This window comes from Neltuma alba, unplaced genomic scaffold, assembly GCF_004799145.2.
Source record: "Neltuma alba isolate B1F8T4 unplaced genomic scaffold, ASM479914v2 tig00006604_pilon, whole genome shotgun sequence".
NCBI classification, from domain to species: Eukaryota; Viridiplantae; Streptophyta; class Magnoliopsida; order Fabales; family Fabaceae; genus Neltuma; species Neltuma alba.
In genome coordinates this window covers 48665-72221 of record NW_021634510.1, presented here as the reverse complement: position 1 = coordinate 72221, position 23557 = coordinate 48665, and the positions used below count along the sequence as shown (strand labels likewise).

The following is a 23557-nucleotide window of genomic DNA, read 5'->3' as shown; positions in this document are numbered from 1 at the left end:
TGGCAATAACATTTCTCTTTCTCTTTCTTGGCATTAATTTTCGCTCCAACTAAGGTTCAAACTCGTATATTTTAACGGGTGTTTGGACGAGTCTATAAGTACTTTTTAAAAACACTTTTTCGCAAATTGAGATAAACTCTTTCATATATTTACTTCATAAATTGTAAAATTACTTTTGAAACCATAATTTTATTTCTATCCAACTCTTAAGCTTGAGTAGTCTCCTATACCACTTGCCACGTAATCTTACATTTTTGTTGTCATTTTGTAGTGTCTATATATAAGATCTTTATATTTAGGGCCGCAAGAGTATTGTTTTTTCTTTTTCTTTTTTTAAATTTTCTACATTGAAAACTATCCTACTGATGGAGAGCCTTTTTTAATACAGGTAATTAAGAGGGATAACTTGAGTCAAAATATTTTTTGATGAGATATTAATTTTAATATAATTTACTCATGACTTGTCAATGTTTATTATTTCAAGATCAAGAATTGCAATATAATTTTTGTTAGGTTATTGCGCACTCGAAATTAAAATAAAAGTATCTGATTAGCTTTCAGGAAAATATAAGTTTAATTTCTTGATTTTAATATTTCTTATGAATGAGTTTTAGACTTGAAAATATGTTTTGATTTTATTAACAACAATATTAATTATGAATATTTGCATTAATATAAATATTTAGTATCCCTAGTTAATCTCTTAAAAATCTGTTATCTTTTAGAATTTCAAATTTTCTCCTCTTTGACACCCTTTAATCTTATTTCTTTGTTAACTCTTGATACATTGAGGTTGAATGAGAAAATGAAAGACAAAATGCTTCAGTTTAGTATCACTTGCTTGGTGCGATCATGCCAATATATCGATAACAACACAAGATGCAGGGAGTGCAGGAATTACAGAATTTTAATCAAATTTATTTAGGGCTAGATATCATGCCTAATTTTATTAGATATCATGCCTGATTTTATTAGTTTTTAAACGCGCTATGACGAATTCAGACAAAATTTCTTTAACTCTACTATTCCAAAATGTTGATTTTTTAACGAAAATGAAACAAAATTTACCAGTCCATTTGATTCAGTAACGCTAATCCTAACTTCGCTGCAGTTCGGGAGGAGTTCAAATAAAATTTCCTTTACCCAACCCTGAGAACTTCACAAGCATTCCAAATGAAGTCTTACAGTCTAATTTTCCAGCAAATTCCCCTACCCGAGGCTTGAGAATATGTTGATTACAGATTCTCTGAATTTTGTTGTCCTAAAATTTTTATAGTCTAAATTAAGAAAAGTTAAAAACACGAGCCTTTTTCACTTTTTACAAAAAGTAATCCTATACATTTCTTTTATACATCACTTTCCGTCCAAACTCTAAGAACATTTAAAAAAAAAAAAACTCAGGAAAATCTTCAACCACTTTTTTGTATGATTCTTAAGGATTGCCATAAAAAATACACCATCCCTGTCCCAGCTATGTCTCAACATCTCAACATATTTAAAGAGCATCCGGCTAGTCAACAAGACTGTAATACTCGTCAAGATTGCAAAAAGGGTCTTGGTCAAAAATAGCAGTCAAGGGGCAAATATTACAGAAAAACTACTACAATTTAATGTCAATACCAACCAAGTGATCAGAGCTCATTTGGGGTTCCTGAGAACAATGATGACAGAGTCTCCTCGCAGGAACATTTTGCTGATGAACCTATCCTTGTTAACTGGTTGGGCCTTCTTCTTTCCTTTACCAGTCTTTGGCACCTGGATGGAACAAATAGGTCTTCAGATATTTATGAGCACAGGCGAAAGACAAATAAATCCATTGCAAAACATCACCATGATCACTAGGATAATAAATGTTCTTAGTCACTATCTCTAATCTATCTAACTTCCATCTGTTCTTTCCTAAGCTTGAAAGCTTCAATTCATCCCTACATCGGGATTTCAGCTCTGAGTTGGGAAAAAAAAGGAACCCATGACAAAGAGAAAACATACTTCAGTCCACATTTCCCGAACATTTTCAAGAACCATGTTGCAGTGCCTATCAAAAGCCCTAACACGACCGAGAAGCTTTCTATTGTTGCGACAGTTGATCAGCACCTGCACGAGCAAGATATTTCAATAAAACTTTAAACCACGTCAATCCAAACCTGTCATGGACACCATAGTGCTATGTTAGAACAAACAGTACCTGTGTGTTATTCTTAACACTCATCATTAGCACAGATAACGGTCCAGTGTTAAACTCCTCTTCTTCATTCTTACCACTCTGCAAAAACCATGAATGAATACAAATTGAAACAAACCTTCTACAATCCATAAAATGTACAAGTCTGGAGTTATATGAACGACATCAGACCTTCAGTTTGATTGCGACATAAAAGAAAAATTTTAGAGCCATTATTTCATTCAAATCAACACAGTTTAAATTACTATTATCTGATATCCAATATCAACAGCAAACAAAATCACTTTAATTAGCAGTGAGTGAGCTGATCAGCAGTTATAGAGAAAGGTTAACAGAGCAGGAACTAAGGAGTCCTTCAAAGACATGCTTATGCATTATCAAAGAACTTGCAAAATAATGAAAACGTCCTTACCCACCCAGCACCCAAGAATGCCTCATCCACCAACTCCAAAGCAAAAGATAAAAGAAATTAAAAGAAAAGGGAAGGGAAAAAAAGGAGATAGAGGAAATTGGTTTCCATCAAACAAAATTTAACACCTCAGACTTCAACCTCCAAAAAGTGCTTTGGATAAAAAAGAAATTATTAATCTAGAATAAAGAAGATGAAGAACAAGCAAAACAAGCATTTACCACGGCCAAACATCAAGAGAGACTTCAAGCAATACATACACCTTAAAGCAAATAATAACAATGATGATAATGATAATGATAGTGACAGTGATAATGATAACAACAACAATGACTTCATTATTGACGACGACGACAACTTACATCTTCCTCCATTGGCCGGCTGACAAGAAATAAAGGAAGAAGAGAAACATGTTAGTGATTGACCAAAAATATCAAAATGTCAAATAATATTAATCAAAACGACCAATTGAAACTAAATTCTACCTCATTTTGGATGGAAGTGAAGCTCAGTCGCAAACTTCTCCAAATATAGCAGGAACTGTCCTGACAAGGGAACAAATCAATTAAATAAATTAAAAAGGGCAAAGAAAATAAAAACAGAACGGATGAATTGTGAAGAATAGGAAGTAAATACTAGAATTGAAATAAACACATGATAATCATAATTGAAAAATATCGCATACTGGTTTGCATTCCGTGTTAGTAACATGACTAGTCATGTAACAAGGAAAAGATGAGGTGAGCTTGTTCATTTAATTAACACAGAATTTGAGAGAATATGCAGCAGAGCAAGGAGATGAGATTGAAAATAAGTTAAATCAGATATAATATTCCCTTATAAGAAAGAGTTAATCACATTTAAGCAAATAAATCTTAAGCTTATATGAGGATTTCAGAAGGGTAGGCTATAAAGAGAAAGAACAAGAAGCTCCCTCACACTAGTTCTCCATAAATTTTCCAATATTAGCAACTCAGCAAAAAGAAATTTTTTTAGGTAATCAATGGAGGCATTTTTGTTCCCAAATGCCAATTTTAGTCGGTTTTACAAATGAAAATGGTTACAAAAACCTAAAAGTCCCAACGAATGGCCAAATAGAACTACTATGGGATCGTTAAAGAACAGTAGAGACTATTTAAAAAAACAACAACATCTCGCGGACGACCGCAATTCCTTTCGTGTAAAACATAATACTAGTGTATTTTACTAACCCATGATGATTTAAATCCACAAGGATTTTAAGATTCCCAAATACATGAGTGATATTTTCTGTAACTCAGGAAATAATTGGAACGGAATTTTCACTTAGGTCAAGTACAATTGTAGGTTGTTCTCGCCTGTTATGTTTTAAAAACCCTAAGTTAGGGTTCTAGGTCGTAGATACGGATACCAAAGCAAAAAAATCCATCACTTCAAAGTTCAAACCAAGCCAAAACATGGATTAATCAGAGAAACGTAAGTGTATATCAGAGCCACAACGGGTTTGCCAAGTAAGTCACTTCGTTTCAAGTCTCCAAAAGCATTATCCATGGCTAAGAACTGAATCAGGAATTAGCATGAGAGAGACAAAGGGTTTTCAAAGTAAGTTCGTTCGAAATCTTTAAAAGCATTCCTCAATTATAGGACTGAAAAATAAGCAATACTCGGAAAAGCACCGGTTCTTTCCACTATGTCTCTTCAGTTCAGGTCTCCAGAAGCTTTCTTCATGAATTTTACATCAGAAGAACGAAAGTTTACTGAATTTATTCCTCTCAGACGTGAGCTTACAGATCCACGGTTCACAAAACCCAGATTCAAATCAAAATGCAAATTAAACGCGCCCGAAAGGAAGAAGCAGAAATTCAAACAGAGAAAACGAGATAAAAAGAAGGGGCAAAACATAAAAAACCAAAGAAGCTAGCTAAAGGATGATACATACCTTAATTCACTGGCACAAGAAGACCTCAAATTTGAAAGCTTTTTACTTTTGCGAACGCTTAAGGCGGAAACGCTCGACAGATTTTATGGTCCTAAACCCCGAGGCTCTCCCTCTCCTTTTCTTCTTTTTTTTTTTTGTTTTTAAAGTTTAAAACCCCAGCCAGTGGGGTTAGTCCATTTCACATCCGGCCCAAATTTAGTTCTATTTTTTCCGCCCAATGCTTATTTAGGTCTTCTAGTAGAAATCTCAAAAATATTTTCGAATGATTTATTAATTTGTTGAAAACCTGTTGATTAAGATAGTAAGTAGTCTCATTCTCATAGAAAGAAATATATAAGTTCAAATCCTGAGAAATACACTTATTAGCCCAATAGAAATTAATCTCAAGTCCAAAATAATTTGAGGATACTTTAAGTTACACAAAAAAATTGTTAAAAAAAATTATATTTAATGAAGACTACTATAATATGAGTTGATAATTATATTAAAAGACGTTAAAAAATTTTGGCAGCAAAAAAAAAAGATGTTAAAAATTATTTCTAAGTTATTAAAGCCATTACTGAAATTTTATAAATTATGAATTTTGGATGTTATAATTTAGCCTTCTTGTGAGAATTAATGTTTTGAATTTATAATTTTTTGAAATATAAATAATAGCTTTAAAGTACCAATAAATTAAATGATTTAATTAAGAAAAAACACATAGATACTAAATTAAAAAATTAGGAGTAAGTTTAGATACCTTGACGTTTCCCATATTCTTTTTCTAAAAGTATGTGGTAAATGATCTCTTTTAGCACAGAATAGTGGGAATTCATGTTGTTTTTATCCTTCATTTAAAAGTCTAGCACAAAAATATAGACAATGACACAATTGGTATGTCAGAATTTTTCTAGCTTACATAATTAGGATGTTTTTAATTTATTCTAATAGTTAATGTTATCTTTGATTTTTTTTAAAAAAAAATGCCAATATTGTTTTGAAATTTTACAATGAGAGATAAATTAAAATAAAATTTTTTTCAAAGGTGATCCTAAAAAAATATTTTAAAAAATAGTGGAACAAGCCACACCCCAAAAAGTTTAAGGAGAAGTGCGGGGTTTAGCGTAGTTAAAAAAACCCTTTCAAATAATAAAAAAAATAAAACAATAAAAAAGCCCCTTTTGTTCTCATCTTAAATCATAACTTTAATTCAATTAAGAATGATTCTGAAAAGGTGTAAAATTTTTTGATATTTAACTAAAATTTAATTAATTTTTGATACAAAAAGTAGTTAATATAGTTTTACGAGAAAGGGATATAAAGAGTACTAGCTCCTGTCCTTAATATAAAAACTTATCTAACTTTTATTTTGATCCTAAATATAAAATCTCAATCCATTTTGTCTATCATATTTATACATTTTTTTTCTAAAGTAATCATTCTAACAATGGTAGTTCTAGCTAATACACTTGATTAACAAAGATATTTTAGGAAAGAGAACACCTATTTGTTACAAATAACTAACTTAATTCTTTTCGTTACTCTTTTCAAATTAGTTAACTAGCTTTTATAATTAGAATCGGAGGTAGTATATGCTACTACCAACCCTGTTTTGCTTACAAACGTAGTGGCAGATTGGTATATTACAACTTAATATAGAAGTTTTACTTTGCAGTGCAAATCATGCTATACAGAGTTACAAATCATGCACGCATCTGGGGACGGGAATGTATACGCGGGCAGCAGGTTGGCAAGAGAGAGTTACAAATCACGGAACATAATTTTTTATTGAATATTAAATTCATATAATTTCATTCCATTCTTTTATCTTATTTTTATTTACATTTTCATTTCCGCACAATTGTACATATGCAAGGAAGTCATTTTAGTGTAAATTTTTTAACCAAATTATCCAGCATATGGTCTGTGACTCTGTGTTAGTTGTCACAATACTAGTTGATCATTTAAGTGAACATTTTTTGGGGTGACAATTAAACACTTTCAATTTTATAATTAAAAAGAGCAGCCAAGCTTTTAACTGCTAATGCTTTTATTTTCAAAAAAGAAAAATTCAGATGCCTTTGAAAATAAATTTTACTCTTCAGACTATTTATGAGTTGGGCTGTGGAAAAGAGCACATACGAAATGAACATTTAATTGTCGTCTTCCATAAATATTAACTGGTCTTGATGTCTGAATGAGAGCACGGAAAAGGCGTACGTGGGACCACCATACCATATAAATATCTCCGCCATGTACCCCACGCTTCACCGAAGCAAGCCTCAACTCTTGTAACCGTCCTTCTCTCTTTCCTTCTCTCTCTCTCTCTCTCTCTCAACACACACTTCAACGCCGCTAATTTGCTCTGCAATTCTCGGAAGCCAAACAGCAATGACAGTTAGATCGAGCAGATTGAAGCGGAAACTGGAACCGGAACCCCGGCCGTGCATCAGGAAGAAGCTCCGGTCTAAGCTTCATCGTCGGAGAAGATGCCAGATCTCTCCAGTCTTGGTTGCTTCGAAGAAATTCAAAGCTTCTGAGGGGAATGTAATTTCAGTGGATTCGAGCTCTTGCTTTCGCTTTAATGATGAAGAGTCATGCAATTTGACCAGAATATCGGTTGGGTTCGAGAGTAAAGGAAGGTCGGGTTCGATGAAGGATATAATCAACGAAGTTGTAGATCTTCCGAAGGATGGATGCAACGAGCTCAGGAGGATTCGGAGATCTGAGAAGCAAGAGGATGGTGATATGGAGGTGTCTGAGTCTTCGTGTGTGGACTCGAATTCTGGAGTCGTTGGTGAACAGAGGAATCTGGTGTTGAAATTTAGGAGTGGAAGAGAAAGTAAGAATGCGAAAGAAACCGAAACAAATGAAGGTTCTGAAGCTTTTACGAAATCGGAGACTACTTGCGAAGAGCAATGCTCTGCCGGCACCGCAAGTCTTAAATTCTCATCGGAGATAACGGGAAACGATGTCGTTCCAGCAGGTTCTCGTGTTCCCGAGAAGTTTGGAAAAAATGGAGAGGAGACGCTCAGAGGAAAGGAATACGGATCATCCGAATTAGAGTTCGCTCAAGTTTTTGGAAATCATCGCGCTAATGTGAACACAATCGAATTAAATGCGCAATCGAGCATACAACAGGGGTCAAATCATATTGTCGACGATTCCGATCTAACTTGCACGGAGCAATTCTCGTATGGGGACCTCTCAGAGTATTCTTCAAGTCAGGAGGCAGAATTTCCTGACCAATGCTCAGATATATTTCCTGAAAGCTCAGAGCTAGAAATCTCGGATTACTTTACGGATTCTGGAAGTCAATTCTCAGACGGCTCTGTTGCCGGAACTGCCTCGCCAACATTTTCTTTGTTTATTCAGTACAACAATGAGTTTTCGAGGTTGACTTCACCGGATACTGGAATTGCTTTATGCGCCGAGGATGGTACCTCACATCAACCGGAAGTATGTTTTATTTCTTAAGCGCTGATTGGTGCTTAAATTTGTGGTCTGGAGAGGAAATTAAGATATTAATTAGGCCATGGTTTCAGCTCCAATAGTGGCATATTTTCGTCTTTGTTTTTATAATAATCAATCAAATCATCGTTTCATTTTCAACCAAAAAAAAAGCACTGTTTATTTTATTTCCATTACATTATGATACGGGATTCTCAGGAATTTGATAAATTTGATTTTAGTTCTTGAGGTTTGAAGATGCGGAGGTTGAAGAAAGCTACCAAATGCTCAGAAAAAGAGAACGGGGGCAATTGCTTTTGTGCAATTACGCAGAGAAGTACTGTTCCAACACCACCGATCACGGCAAGCTCGTTCTTCAGCAACGCTCGCACATGGTCCACTGGATAATTGAGGTTAGTCTAATTCGGAGCCCTGATTCAATTGTTAATTTCTCAGATGTCTTAAATAGCTCATTAATCGCGATGATTGGCATAAAATAGAGAGCCGCTCGGTCTCTTATGGCTAGCTATTAAGCTTGTTTGATAGAACACGTTCAAACAGCTTTAAAAAAAAAAACGAGTGGAAAGAAAATTTAATGCTGTGTGAGAGAGTAAATATTCTCTACACTTGGGCTCTTTGAAGACCATCTCTTACTTCGAGTTGCCGGCGTACTTCAATTTTGGTGAATGGTAACGGCATGCATGCAGTGCACTTTTCTCGTATCCGTGTTGATAGTTTTGACTTTCGAGTTCTGCCACGACGTCATTGGCTCATTGCCTTGTTTTCTGTTGGGCTCATGGGCATTGCTTCGTTGAAGCCTCGAAAGAGAACACGCACGAGAGAAGGGCAGTATTGTCATTCTATTGGCATTCTCAGGAACACGTATGCTGAATGCATTGTATGGCAAGAGTTTTGCCGGGAAAACAGAAATGGCAGTTATAACTTGCTACAATATGGAACGTGCTCCTGTTGTTATAACCACGTGCTTTTACTTTTAATTTTAAATTTAAATTCAATAAAAGTTGCCTATTATTTATACTGAATTATTTTAATTGAATTCTGGAAAAAAATTTAATTATTTTAAAGAAACAATGATTAGGGCACTTTTTTTTTTTTTAAATCTCCAATTTAACATTATTTAAGTACTTTCGCCTAAAGAATATTTTTCACATATTATACTTGAGTAACTTTAATTTTAACTAAAGTTTATTTTTAAAATAAAATAATTACTATTTGGTCTAAAACATTATCCTCGTCATTATTGTAAATAATATTTTTATTTAATAATTTTTATTTTATATTATTGTATAATATTCCCTATTAATGAATCGAAGGGTAGTTTTTCTTCTTCTCATTGTTAGATGAATAACTATTTTTTTGGCGTCAACAAAGTAGTTGGCCGGGGGTACAGAAAGAAGTCTACTAAGGTTTTTTATGTCCCGCCACTTCAGTCGGGGCTTGCTTTTTCTCTTCAGCACAGATACTTGCCCCAAGCAGTGTCACCCACTAAAATATAAAAACCAAAAAAAAGAAATTATGTCTTATATTATTGGAACTGTTATTTCTGATGCTAGCTAGCGGTTATAGAATCACTGGAATTTGAATTGGTTGTTGATCTTGTCTGAAATTCTTACATGTAAAATTGGGTTCAAATGGGCAGCAATCTTGTCGAAGAGAGCTTCGACAAGAGACGATGTTTCTTGGAGTCAGCCTTCTTGACCGGTTCCTAAGCAAAGGATACTTCAAAACTAAAAAGAACCTTCAAATTGTTGGAATAGCCTGCCTCACATTGGCCACGAGGATCGAAGAAAACCAGCCTAATAATAGGTAAAGTGTTTAACCTTTTCATTTTCTTTTCTTGAAGTCCTAGCTGTCAAATAGGTGACCAGTTGTTTTCATCATATTGATTTGAGCGGCCTGCTGGCGAGTGACTGACTATAGAACCCTGAGATTATAGACTAGAGAAATAGATTATTGATTAGTTGGCTGAAACTGAGTGGAGAAATCATATGTAATCGAATCCCCAGATTAGTAAGGTTCATTTTCATTTGATTATATGCTAAGCTAACTTAAGTAATAATCTGTCGAGCCTTGTAGCGTGCGGCAAAAGAATTTCTACATAGGAAGCACCATGTATAGTAGATGTGAAGTGGTGGCTATGGAATGGATGGTGCAGGAGGTGCTCAGCTTCCGTTGTTTTCAGCCCACCATCTACAATTTCTTGTGGTATAATACTTTTATTCACATCCTTCCCGTCTCATCTGATTTTTTAAATAAGGTTCTACGTCCAGCTAATATTAGTAGCTAGAGGACATAAGCAAAGCCCTCAATTTATATTTATTTCAGCTATGCATCATCTTACAGGTTCTACCTAAAAGCTGCTGAAGTTGATGCAAAAGTGGAGAAAAGGATCAAGTTTCTGGCAACGCTGGCACTATCCGCTCAAGAGCAGATGTGCTACTGGCCCTCAACAGTTGCTGCCGCCCTTGTAATCCTGGGTTGCTTAGACATCAATGAAAATGCATCCCACAAAGTCATTGGGGTAATATTATCTCATTTACATTGCAGATTACTGAGGCTCTAACTGGTCATTAGATACATCAAGTCAACGGTTACACATCTTTTTCCCCCACTGCATGGTTAATCATAAATTATGTGAGCAAGGCCCCATATGCCTCAAACATCCTAGATTCATTTTGGCCATTCCTCAACATTGTGGGCATAAATTTAACTCAAATATAACGTTTACATAAAACGGGACCTCTCTGGTGACAATTCACAAATTTATTCGCAGACTTCGAAGCTGGATTATGATATTGTTTACATTCTTCAGATGTTAAATTTGCCCCCCTTTTTCGTTGGAATGGAATATTCAATATGTGCTTATATGCCTTCCAGTACGAGAAGTAATTGAGAATAGATCATGTAAGTAATTAGTTTTTTATGATTTTGCAGATCCATGTGAGATCAAAGGATGAGAATTTGCACATATGCATTGAGGTAACTACGGAAGAACTTTATTGAACACTAGTGCTATAAGTAGTTTACTACAAATTTCATTTCATTTGTCCTATGTTGATAAATGAGAATGAGCTTAATATAATTTTTTTTCAAAATTATTGCAACAGAGTCTGGAGTGGTTATTGCGCTATCTATGATAATGGTCGCGCACTAGTTGACAAGGAAGCCGATACCGTGCTTATAGTTTCTTCCTGTTCGTTGCGAATTATTTTTATTGGTCTAAATACAAATGCAGTATAAAAGAAAGGTCATTGAAAGTGGCCTTTCTTTGGCCTCGATGCCCGGTCATGAATATTGAATAACATCTCATTCTTATTCTTTAGCCTTTTTAAGAGAAAATTTGCTTTCTTTTGGCCGTGTAACTCTAATAGTTGTTATAAGCTGCCCGTAGTTATTGATAGGGCAAATAGACCTCTTTTTATTTGTTGTCATTATAGTCAGGATACCCTTAGATGTCTCATCTTTGTTTTCCGTCGTCACAACAATTGCAACATCAGGATAGAGAGCAATTTGTTCTTGTTCTGAATCACAAAGGGAGTACCCAAATTTCTCATCTTGTATTATGATTCCTTCGTTCCAAAGGAAGCTTTTTCTTTTGTTATCTCCTCATAATGCTTCATAATAGTTTCCCTGATAAAAACAAATGAATAAAGAGAAACAAGGCGAAATTCTGTCTTCAAAAGGTTTTGCCAACATGAATATATTTTCCTTCTGATTTTCCATTTAAATGAAGTGAACTGCACTATAAGGGTGTGTTGGGACTTGGGATCAATGACAGGAGAAATAACTTTTTCTTTCAATCTAATTTGTGTTGGGATTGGATTTTATAAAAAAAAGTCAGTTTGAAAAAATAAAACTTGTTTCAACAACTAATAAAAAAGTTAGTTTAGATGTAAAATAACTAAAAAGAATATGAATTTGATTAAGTAATACTACCTCTAGTCCTTAATATAAGAGCTATTTTGACATTAAATTTAATCATAAATATAAAACAATACCTATTTATTATAAACAACTAATTTACATTTAATATTAAACATGTACTACCTTCGGTCCTTAATATAAGAACTAGTTTGACATTAAATTTAATCATAAATACAAACAATACCTATTTATTATAAACAACTAATTTAACTAACTTTTTTAATCTCATCAAATCAATTAACTAGTTTTTATATTAAGGACCGGAGGTAGTACATGTTTAATATTAAATGTACATAATGTGATAATTGTAAAAGAAATATTGAAAATAAAATCATTAAAAATAAAGAAATTAATTTATTATTGGGAAGAAATTGAAAAATACTCCTCTAGTCCTTAATATAGGACCCAATTATTGGGTTGATTTTGGTCCTAAATATAAGACTCATTTTTCATATTTATCAATTTTTTCTAAATTACTCATATGGATACTCCCTCAACCATAATCAAGTAGAAAAGGAAGATGGGGTATTAAGAAAGATGATTATGGTGTTTTAGGAAAAACGTATCATATTTCTTATAATTAACTAACTTACCTAATTTTCTTAATTTAATCAAATTAGTTAAATTGGTCTTATATTAAAGACCGGAAGAGTACTACCTTTCCACCGCACCCTTAATTACTTCCCACTGATAAAAGCAAGATTGATTAGCTTCTTCCATAAGCCCATTTGAGATCCAAAAGTCAGATTATATGAGAATTAAACCAAACACTACTTTTTCTAGAAAACCACCGTTTTTTTTTTTTTGGTGTCAAAACATGGATACAAACACACCCTAAGAATCATCAAACGACTACAACATTTTGAAATGACAACTTCGCTTTTGTTCCTGCCATCAGCTCCTGTAGGACATTATTATAGGAAGTTCGAAATGACTTCCAAACGAACGACGTTAGGGGCGAAATAGCCATAAAGACTTGTACTCCTCCGGTACTTAATATAAAACCCATTTAATTAATTTGATTAGATTAAAAAAATTAGGTAAGTTAGTTAATTATAAGAAATGTGATATGTTTTTCCTAAAATACCATAATCATCTTTCTTAATACCTCATCTCCCTCTTCTACTTGATTATGGTTGGGGGAGTATCCATAAGAGTAATTTAGAGAAAATTAATAAATATGAGAAATGGGTCTTATATTTAGGACCAAAACCAACTCAAGAATTGGGTCCTATATTAAGGACCGGAGTATATTGAAATGTAATTGAGAACCCTCTTTCAGTTTGGAAAGTTCAAGGGAGTATTTGTAAGTTATCCAAAGGATGATGATGATCTAATGCAAAAAAATGTGCAGAGAAAACTCAAATCCTGTAACATATTAATAAAAAAAAATTAATCTTATCCATTCAATATTGATCAATATTAAAGAATTAAGTCTGTCAAAAAAGAAATGACCTTTAGATCATAACAAGTTTACAAAAGTCAACAGTAGGAATCACCAAATAACAAACTTGCAGCAACAGAATAATGAGTTGATTATAAGCATTCAAAATATCAACCATACTGCACTGGTGAGAATGTGGAGAATTGGAAATCAGTTCAAGTCATGCAACTGCCGGCTTGCTGTCATCGGCTGAATTAACAGGAACTACCGGCCGGCTTCCGGCTTCATCATTGGTCTCTTCCTTTCCCTTGTGAACAATCTCTTTCGTTTCTACATCAGGCTGTCCACCCTTCTCCTTTGTCATGGTGCCGACATCCCCAGCAGCCTTTGCAACAGCAGAGAAGGTTCTTGACAAATATGAAGCTCCAGAAGAAACATAAGGATTGCTCATGACAGCAGACACAGCATTACTGGCCTTTGGCCCAGCAACAGCAAGAGCAGACTTTGCCTTTTCAGAAACCTGAAACTTTTCATCCATCTCTCTCACCTTTTCATTCACAATGGATGTTCCAATGCTAAACTTGTCACTTAAACCCATTTTCTGATCAATGGAAGCAACAGTGGCAGAAGCATTTGAGATCAAGTGATGACGTTCATCAAAGGATTTTGCTCTGTTGAGTGCATCCTTTCCCATATTTATACCCTTGGCAAGCACCAAACTGGCCACATCTTCAGCCTTCTTTAGTACAGCAGCAGATTGCCTTTTATCCTGAAAGAATCATTAAAGAATTACCAGAATTTGATAACAATAGAAATTAAACAAAATATATAATTCACTAGCTGAGATTCTCCATCAGAGCTGCCCAATCCCACAAATGTGAGGTGTATTTGAGTGCAATAATAATGATTACAACATCCATATATAGTATATCCATTTATGTGCTTTTCAATTTTGTACAGCAATAATATCTGATTGGAACACATCCATCGTACAAAGAAGGAACCTCCTTGTCATACGCGCAAGCTGCTTAGAAGTCATTAGCACAAAGAAACCTCAATTTTAATTAATCATGCCCAGACAAAGGTACTGAACACCCAGTAAGTTGCGGCAGTGAAGCAATACGGGTTCAAAACCTAGTTTTACAGAGTCGGCCCATGACAATTCAACATTGCCGAGTCACTGACACTGATAATTTCAGAACCAGAGAAAAACATGTTTGGGTATTTAGGCATGTTCATCATATTCAACTACATAAATGGATCGAGAGTGGCAAAATGAATTATGAGGATACTAAATTGCAGGCAACATATCTGACTAAATTTGGGCTTATGATCTGGTACTTACTGGGGTAGAGGGAAGAGCTTCTTGAGGCAGCTGGTAATGCTCAACAAGTGTGATGCTGACGTGAAGATCAGCTATTTTGGCACCCTATTAAAGGCGAAATATATATTAAATATTATTTAAACAAACAACTGAGAGCACTATTTGTCAGTAAATTTATCCATGGAAAATTTTTTTGCAAGGAAATATACAGTCAAAAGTGATGCTGTCTCAGCCCCCCGAGACTCCTTAAAGGTAACATAAGCAATCTGGGTGCTCTCATTTTCCCTGCAGAACAATAAAATGGTTTTTAGTATTCCCATAATCTTTGAAGAAGAGTAACTGTTGCCTCAACAAAATATGAATGTAATGTCCAACGTCCATGTTTGCCACAATAGCATTAGGATGCTTGGCTTCATGATGTTACCCAAGAAAATATAAGGCACAAGATGAAACCATTTTTATGATAACTCAGACCACCCAAAGCCATAGGAACCTCGTATCCCCACAAATTTAGGTTTAAGTTATTAAATGCTAATTTATCCTTATGAAAACTTTCAAATGGCATATGAAAATCAGAATATTGAAGACTATATATCTTTTACCTTGGTATCGTACCTCATGGCATCCAAAGTATCAAGGAATGTGATATAATGATGTACCAAACAACACTCCTAATGAGAATGCATCATGATATCTATACATATACACACAAGACTGCAGTTCTTACCTTTTCATCTCAACGTGTCGAATATCACCTGAGGATGAAAAGAATTCTCTAACGTCCATCTCAGAAGCAGCCAGTGATAGGTTGCTAACCTTAACTGTTTTTACCTGTAACAAGTAAAATAAAGGAATCAGCTTTAGAAATCTTCATTTGAGACAACCAAAATCAGATCACAAACTCTTTGAAGTTGTCATGAATATGGGGCACAAAAGAATTATTTTTCAGGGTAATAAATCTTGAATGTGGCATAGCCAAAAGACACAAAATGTCAATGAAAGTAACCTATTAATCATTTGTTAGACAGTTTGAGTCCCTTATGCGCACATGTATTTTAAATTTGAGATCTATAACTACTTTTCCAAACTTTTCTGTATCACTGTAGTATTTACACTGTCAATATATGGCATGAAAGTCTAAATTTCAATGTGAAATCCCTACAATCGATTCCTCAAACATGCATAGCAAATATCATAAAGCCAACCAATTTTATCGTATCAACAAAAAGTTTTACTCACATCTGAGATATTGTTTGTCCAATTTGGCGTAGCTGTTGTAGACTGTGGAATCGCTTCAACATGTTGGTCAGTATGGTCTACAGGGGCCTGCACATAAAATGCTAAATTAGGCGTGACATGAGAAAAAAGTAATGGAAATGAGTCAAGGCAAGCAGCAGTAGGAAAAAAATTTTTTCCTTTTCCTCTTTAATAAATAATGCCGTTCGATCCAAAATGGACCATGATCGAAGTGCATAATAAGGGAATATGTATCATGTATTGACTGTATCCTAATAAGCTTGTGAAGGCTTTACTTTAGACGATCTAAACTTTGAAACTCTAACTTCATCACGGTTAATAAACATAGCAACTAAAATAAGAATAACGCCACCTCTGGGATAATCATCAATAATAAAAAAAATTATTAATTCATTCTTATGACGTGTTACTATATAATTCCAAATCGATCAGAAATAAAATCTTTAACGTAACCACGCTTCCTTTTGGTAGATTCACCAGGTAATTTTGTTTAAGCAACGTAGATGTCGACAATTTTACCTCTGTCGTCGCAAACGGATTAGCATACGCTGAAAAATAAGGAAATAAGATAATCAAGAGTTTCAAAATCTTTAGCAACATCCAATCTATGTATATATCAAGTAACCACATTCAAAAACCATCCACTATCGCTCATCATACTCTTTAAATGCACAAGCTGACATTCTTTTTTTTTTTTTTTTTTGGCATGAGCATTAGAATATTATTATATATGAGTATACATTACGCTAAGTGGTTGATTTACAATCTTACACACGACACGAGCGCCACAAAAGAAAACCATATTGGATCCGAAAGGAAGCAAGTTTCAGAGGGCAATGAATTCTACAACTTCAAAATCAAGCAATTAAAAGGACGAATGTGCGACGAACACATCAGATCTAAGCGATCGAAAGCACGTCGAAATCGTCAAACTTACCGACATTTTGAGATCATGCAAGGTTCGCAGAAACAACGACGGTCACAGTGGCTGGAAATGACGCCACAGAGAGGAAATGAGAATGTTGAAGAGGAAGAAGGAGAAAGGAGATGGTGATAGTTTTGGAGGAACAAAATGGTGAAGCCGTTCCCAATTTGATCAACACAATATGAAGGTCGGTTAGTTTTGGCCGTTGTTTGTTTGTACGATTTTCCTTTCCGAGATTTCATGGGCTGAGCTCTGGACATTTTTAAGATTTAGGGGAAAAAAATAATTAACATGTGTATTATTATTTTTTTGGCCGGCATTAAAATGTGTGTTATTATAAAACACTATGCTAGATTACATAAAATTAAAATAAACTTTGTGAACGCCCGATTTTATGCATTTTTAATAAATATATTGAAAGAATAATTTAAGCCACCATGTACGAATAGCTTTCATAATTTTTTAATTAATAATGGAACTCCTAAATTTTAAATTTACAATGATAGTCCTCCTATTCATTATTTCACTAGTAAATCAGAAATGAAAAATTTAATTAAATTTTATTTTTAAAAAAGACACAAATAGTTTAAACTTGAAGACATATATATATATATATAAAAACAAATACTCCAATTTATTCGGTCTCTCAAATGAAATAACAAAATTAAATTAAATAATATAATAAAAAAGACCGTCACGCAAAGTAAAGCGTATATCCAGTTTCAAAAATATAATTAATGATATTGGCAGTGAATTTATGAAGTTTCCTGGTTTAGCATGGTTTCTCCTAAATTTGCTGCATGCATGCATACTTCGAGCGATAATCTGGTTTGTTGTTGGGCTGACTCTATATTGGGCTTGTATGTTTGGTTATTAGCCCATTATAGGATTTGTATTATGGACCAGTAAAGAGTAAGCCAGTAGGGTGACAAGTCTTTTTTTTTTCCCCCTCTCTTTTAAAAGAATGGATTAATTATATAAAAAAAAATCATTTGAAAGGCCGTTAGAAGTTAGAACCCTGTCCGTTCAAATTTTCAACGATTAAGAATAATGAGGAATTGAGAAGATTAATTACGTATGAATTGATATATATCAACAAGGACCAAAATAAAAATAAGATTTTAGTTTCCTTCATTTCTCGGCAATTTTAAAGAGCAAAAAAAAAAAAAAAAAAAAAAGATGAACATCATATAGAGCTCATTATTCCAGTGTCCCCCGCACCTCCAATGATCCAAATAAAATCCCTCTGTGTTTATCTCTTCGATTTTTCATTTCTTTGAAGAAAAAAAAAAAAAAGGTAAATATGCAGAGTGAACAGAAATCCAAAAAAAAAAAAACTCCCATTCGATTGGTGGAATGCAAAAGCAATTCCACCATTCATAGTGCACGAGGCCGTTTTGAAATTAAGCTCCAGTGAATTGATAGTGCATCACAAAAATTTCATATAATTTACGATGAAATCCATCTGAATCATAGTACAGACATCAGATAAATCGAGTTTCAAGTTCAGACCTGACATCTTCTTTTTCTTTCTTTTCCTTCTCCCAAGTTTCTGTTGTCACTTATTATACGTATGTTCAAAAGAACCTCAGTCACAGTTCCCTCAAAACTCAACTATGCAGATCTCTCTCTAAGTTTTACAGACACGGTCAAAACTGCATGAGCAGCATCTCACCTCATCAAAAGTAAATCTTAGAACAAATTTTGATAAGCAGGATTTACTCCCTCCTTGAAATTATTGTTTTAACACCCCCTGAAAGTTTTAAAACAGAAATGGAGAATCTTCAGAAATCCAATGAAGAGAGTAAATCCCTGTTCCAAAGAAAATAGGCAAGGAAGAAAGGAGAAGAAATAGTTAGTTACTTACCTTCGACTTCTTCAAATTGGATTTCTTTTGGCAGGTCAGCCGCTGCATGGTATTCAAAACTACAAAGCAATTTAAAACATGCTTTAGTGATGCATTAAAGCTCAGGAAAGCTTGAAGAAAACATGAATGCAAACAACTTCACTCAATAGGACTTGAGCCACTAAAATGCATACAAAGTAAGCATAAATTTTTTTATTAAACATGGTAAAAACCACTCAGAAATTACAACACAGATTTTGATAATTTGATTGTTAAAGTACTAGTTATTTAGTAATAATTACAGGAATCAAAGTGCTTGAGAATTTAAAGAAATATGCAGGGCCAAAGCCTTGAGTTGTAGTAAGACAGAACTTACATGCAGTAGTAGGGCAAAAATCTGGTCAAGGGGATAACAGAAAGTGCAGTCACACAGAATAAAGATTGGAAGAAAAGAAGAAAAATCCTGTTGACGTTTTCATGTTCAAATGTAGTTAAGTCACAAACAGCGAGCATAAAACTTACAAATGGAAGAATAAAGTCAATGAGCTGTTCTAGCATGCTTATACAACAATAAATTTTAAGCACTCTGTAGATTAGATCAGACAAAGCACTTCCACAAAATTTTTCAACATACGACTGAATAGTAACAAGCCTATTGGACCATTACTATGGCCACTACTTTCCATATGTGTTTCAAGACTACATACCTAGAACAGTTCCTGTTGAAAAGAAAATGGTAGAAAATCGTTTGAGATAGTTTGAGAAGGCCTTTGGATGTGCTAGTGAAGAGGGCTAAACAAATAGTAAGGATAGAGGAATGTCCAAAAAAAAAAAAACCTCAATGAAGTTATAGAGCAAAATCTTTCAATTAACAATCTATCTAAAGATTTGGTCATTAATAAGATTTAATAGCATCGTATGATCTATATAGCCGACTTTACCTAGCGGAATAAGGCTCAATTGTTGTTGTATACTTAGAATGGTTGACAATAGATCTCTCTCCGACGCAAATGGCTCCTCATGGAAGTAAACGTAGATTTCAGGGACATAAAAGCCGAAAAATTCCATCCTTGCAATAATTTTTCACAATATTCCAAACATGTTCATATTAAAAAGAGGCACGCACAACTCAAATATAATTTTATTACTTCCTCGAAGCATCCAACAGAGATAATGAAACAAATCACTCTAACATAACCAGTACATTAAAGAGACAAATCTTTATTGTTTACAAACAAACAGGTGTCATAAAAGTAACATGTACGAGTTTCATTACCAATTGGAGAAACCCAATTTGAGTTCATGATTAGAAGCCTTCTTGGTAGCTTTAACCAACACAGTCACAATTTCTGTCTTTCGCGTACTAACCATGAGTAGATCATACTCTGTTGGAATTATTATTGCAAAAAAGTTATCACTCAGCGCACTGAGATACATTTTCTCAACAGCTGCAAGGGTAATCCTTCTTCTAAGCGCATCGGACTCTGGGTCAACAATGTAAATGGCAAACTCAGTAATCAACAGAATACGGCGTTTCATCTTCCCTGAGCCTGTTAACCTCAAAACTTTATCTGCAAATAGAACTTGCTTGTCTCCTGTTAAAAGGAAATGGAAAAAAATATAATTCAGGATTTCACGGATTGTTACATCAGATCTTTCTCTCTCCCAGTCCAACCCCTCATTTGATTCCTTTCAAGCACACAAATCTTTTCAAATTGCTATATTTGTGCCGTGCATCACTCCCTCTACAATCCCTGTCTCATTCCCTCAGACAAAAGCAGAAACAAAAACTTATTGCTTATCGTAGTTTAAATATGTTATTTCACATGATTCAGTGATTAATGATAGTAAATGGTAGATGATGACCACGTGAAATCCAAAACCTTTATTAATTTAAATTTCTCAGAGCATAACAATAATTTTAGTTGGTCGCTCATATGATTAGTAATTAGCATCACCATCCCGAAACCATAACAATAAACTTCTCGTCGTGGTTGAAAACTTGTAACGTTGTCCTTTTGCAATCAGTTGCAGTCAGCCAAACTCCCAGAGTTTTTAATGATCGCGTAACTTCAACCAATGCAATCCTCAACTGGCGAGATTATGAAGAAGCACTACGAATATCACAAACACTATACTATAGCATGAAGAGATATTCACACGGGCAAATAAATTTGGGAGAATGACTTTTCAGTCAACTGCAAGGGAATTGTTGATGTCTCGGTTCTTTGATACAACGACTCTTTTGAAACTAACAACTACAATATACTGTGTTAATAAATTTTTTCGAAGAGACCAAAATGTTAATAATTTCTTTAGAAGGGCTCAAATGTCATGATCCCAGTATATTTTTCGAAGCAAAGTCTTACATTTAAAAGCACATGCTCAATTCACAAAATAATCCATCCAGTGGCCGGAAGATATATATAGTCTAGAAGCAGCCGCCCAGGTCTAGGATAAACTTGCTTTATTGGCATCCATGCACAAATGGAACAGACGAAAGGGTTATAAAAGGATTGTGGTGATTTTGGTGATTGTTTTTCCAATTTTCCAGGTAGTATTTGGATATCTGTTTATTAAACCTCAATATAAAAATTATCATCAATCCTTGTTTATTTACGGCATATAGAACACATAAATTTAGAAACTTTATATTCAAACATCTCATGAACAGATTAATATAGCCATGAAGACTCAGAACTCCGCAACCTACAAATATGAGTTCCAAATTACGGAAACGCAAGCAAGGAATAAGTCATTGCATTTAATTAGACCTAACCTTGTTTCTGCAAAATCTTCAATAAGAGCGGGTGAGAAGACATGTCAATGTAGTCCCCTCTATAATCTGGGACAGAGGAGGCCATTCTTCGAAGCTTTAAACCCATGAACGGGTCTTCATCTTCTGTGTAGACGTGGCTATTGGAAGGTTCAAGTCGCGCGGTTGCTTCCCGTTCCTGGGGAATGTTGAGCTGGGGAGGGAAGGGATCATCGGGGACAACGACGCCGTCATTTTTGGGATCGGGCTCGGTTTTGGATTCTGAAATGGGAGCCTGTCTCTTCAACCTGAAACGTTCCATCATCTTGATGCCTTTTCTTGGCTCGGGGAAGTCGCAGCAAGCAGCGAGTTTGGCGAAAGCTGTTGTGCCATGCAGACTGTAACGGACTCCTGAGATCGTCTTCAAATTCACAGGCTTCTTCACATTAACATTATTTAAAAAATACAAAATAAAAAATAACTTTGATAAGTTTATAACGACATTAAATATTTTTTTCTAATTATTATCATACAATTATGAATATCTAAATATTCAAATATTCATGAATATCTTCTTCAATTCACACCGCCGAGACAGGAACCAAACTCAACAACAAGCATGGATGTAGCGCAAGACTTTGAAGACGATTATCCGAAGCTATAAAGTGAAGTGAAAGGAGCCATACATTCGACAAGAACGCGGACGGCGGCGTTGTGGGCGGCCGGAAGCTCTGATACTTTTTGGACTGAACCTCTGACTGATTTATTGTATCGATTTTTATTACCCTTCAAAATTTGATGAATCACAGTTCAATCCCTGTAGTATAATTGGAAGGATTACACCGTATGTGACATGTATCGGACGGTCAGACGCAGCTGGTCTCTGGGTTTACCTTTCTCGTCCATTCAGAAGTTTGAGTTTCACTGACTGATAATATGTTCGCCGCAAATTTTCTGGTCAAACATGTGCTGACTTTCTCTGTAGTCACAGCCCATTTATTTCAGTTTCATCTCAGAATCAGTTTAGTTCGCTTTTCCATCTTGTCTTTAGCTTGGTTTGCTTCTGGCTATCTTTTGTGGTTGGTGTTTGTTCTCTTAGGCGTGTGTGGTTCTTTATGGTTTACTAGATGAAACTTCCGGCTTGTGATAATACTTATCTGGCTTTCTGCAGAAATCATTTTCTGATTGTCAACGTTCTTTAGTGTGAGGAAACTGCATGCAGCGAAACTTCAAGCTTTAATCCGATATTATTGACATTCAAAGGTTATCATAAGGGTGGTGCAGAATGTTAAGAATCTGTTTGTTCTATATTTTAGTCGTCCTCAAGAGCTTGATGCTATTTTAAGTCAAGGAACGTGGATTTTTCAAGGTTTCTCCCGAGCATTATATGAATGGACTCCTAATACTTTGCTGGGCTCTGCACTTTTTCCCGAAGTTTCATGTGTGGATTACACGTACGAGGTAGCAGAGTTTCTTGGTGGAAGGCTAGGCACTTTCATGGAGTTCGACGCGTCTTCCATCACTCATGCAAATGGCTTGCGTGTCCAAGTTTCGTTGGAGGAGAAAGTATCATTAAATGCGTGCCTCTTAGGTTAGGATTGGTTATGTTCTGCTTTTTGGTTTGGCTTTCTGGTCATCAACCTCAGAATGTTCGGGCAGAGCTGTGGCTTTGGTTTGCTTCATCCGGCAGCTTGTGGTGCTGCATTTGTCATTGCGGTAAAGACCATCCCGGGTTATCTCCCGAGGGAGCCTTTCTCGAGAAGTCGAGTCCGGCTCCTTCCATAAGCTGCCTTTTATTTTGTATTGTTGGGGCCGGCTCATCAATCTGGTGTAATTGAACCTTTTTCTAAACGACCAAATTTAACGAGCTGGCCCTTTTCTTTTACTCTTTTTTTTTGGTGAACAAATAATAATAACAGACAACATTAATTTCTTAATTAATAACAACTACAGTAAACCCTAACGTTTACCTGGAATTCAAAATATTGGTAAGGAAAATGAATTTTTTCCCCCTCCATGCACATAAATATCTATTATGCCCACAATATTATTCAGCGATAATTATTTGCTGCTACCTTTTCATTTGAAAAGTGTGTGCGCGCGCGCGCGTGTAAGTTTAATGCCTGAACTATCTACAGTTACCCTTTTTATCCATCAAAATAACTTATAAATTGTTGGTA

The 23557-nt window shown here is 34.8% G+C and overlaps 4 protein-coding genes and 1 non-coding gene across 6 annotated transcripts; 1 reads left to right on the top strand and 4 right to left on the bottom strand.

Moving 5' to 3' along the window:
- Positions 1-1437: 1437 nt before the first annotated feature.
- LOC114750676 (small nuclear ribonucleoprotein Sm D2-like) lies at positions 1438-5640 on the bottom strand. Of its 2 annotated transcripts, XM_028939271.1 has the most exons (7): positions 5630-5640; positions 4510-4547; positions 3077-3131; positions 2954-2972; positions 2186-2263; positions 1990-2094; positions 1438-1755 (listed from the first exon to the last, which is right to left on the bottom strand). In XM_028939271.1, the coding sequence occupies exons 3-7, from the start codon at positions 3079-3081 to the stop codon at positions 1639-1641; spliced, it is 324 nt and encodes a 107-aa protein (XP_028795104.1). In that variant the 5' UTR covers positions 3082-3131; positions 4510-4547; positions 5630-5640; the 3' UTR covers positions 1438-1638. The 2 variants fall into 2 exon arrangements, with proteins under 2 accessions (XP_028795104.1, XP_028795105.1); XM_028939272.1 differs by lacking the exon at positions 5630-5640 and having other exon boundaries at positions 3077-3136; positions 4510-4553.
- LOC114750682 (small nucleolar RNA Z159/U59) lies at positions 4263-4348 on the bottom strand. The gene has a single exon (XR_003740684.1). It is a non-coding gene; the product is annotated as a small nucleolar RNA Z159/U59 (small nucleolar RNA).
- A 1242-nt stretch (positions 5641-6882) lies between the features above and the next one.
- LOC114750664 (cyclin-SDS-like) lies at positions 6883-11260 on the top strand. The gene is made up of 7 exons (XM_028939259.1): positions 6883-7950; positions 8184-8354; positions 9602-9768; positions 10039-10167; positions 10306-10483; positions 10897-10941; positions 11198-11260. Exons 1-7 carry the CDS (start codon positions 6883-6885, stop codon positions 11258-11260), a joined length of 1821 nt encoding a protein of 606 aa, XP_028795092.1.
- Positions 11261-13490: 2230 nt separating this feature from the next.
- On the bottom strand, positions 13491-16794 carry LOC114750663 (binding partner of ACD11 1-like). Its single transcript, XM_028939257.1, has 6 exons — positions 16789-16794; positions 15834-15920; positions 15322-15425; positions 14804-14879; positions 14616-14699; positions 13491-14039 (listed from the first exon to the last, which is right to left on the bottom strand). The coding sequence occupies exons 1-6, from the start codon at positions 16792-16794 to the stop codon at positions 13491-13493; spliced, it is 906 nt and encodes a 301-aa protein (XP_028795090.1).
- Positions 16795-18494: 1700 nt separating this feature from the next.
- Positions 18495-23198, bottom strand: LOC114750662 (uncharacterized). The gene is made up of 5 exons (XM_028939256.1): positions 23019-23198; positions 21402-21816; positions 19899-20217; positions 18644-18702; positions 18495-18529 (listed from the first exon to the last, which is right to left on the bottom strand). The coding sequence occupies exons 1-5, from the start codon at positions 23196-23198 to the stop codon at positions 18495-18497; spliced, it is 1008 nt and encodes a 335-aa protein (XP_028795089.1).
- Between the last annotated feature and the right edge of the window lie 359 nt (positions 23199-23557).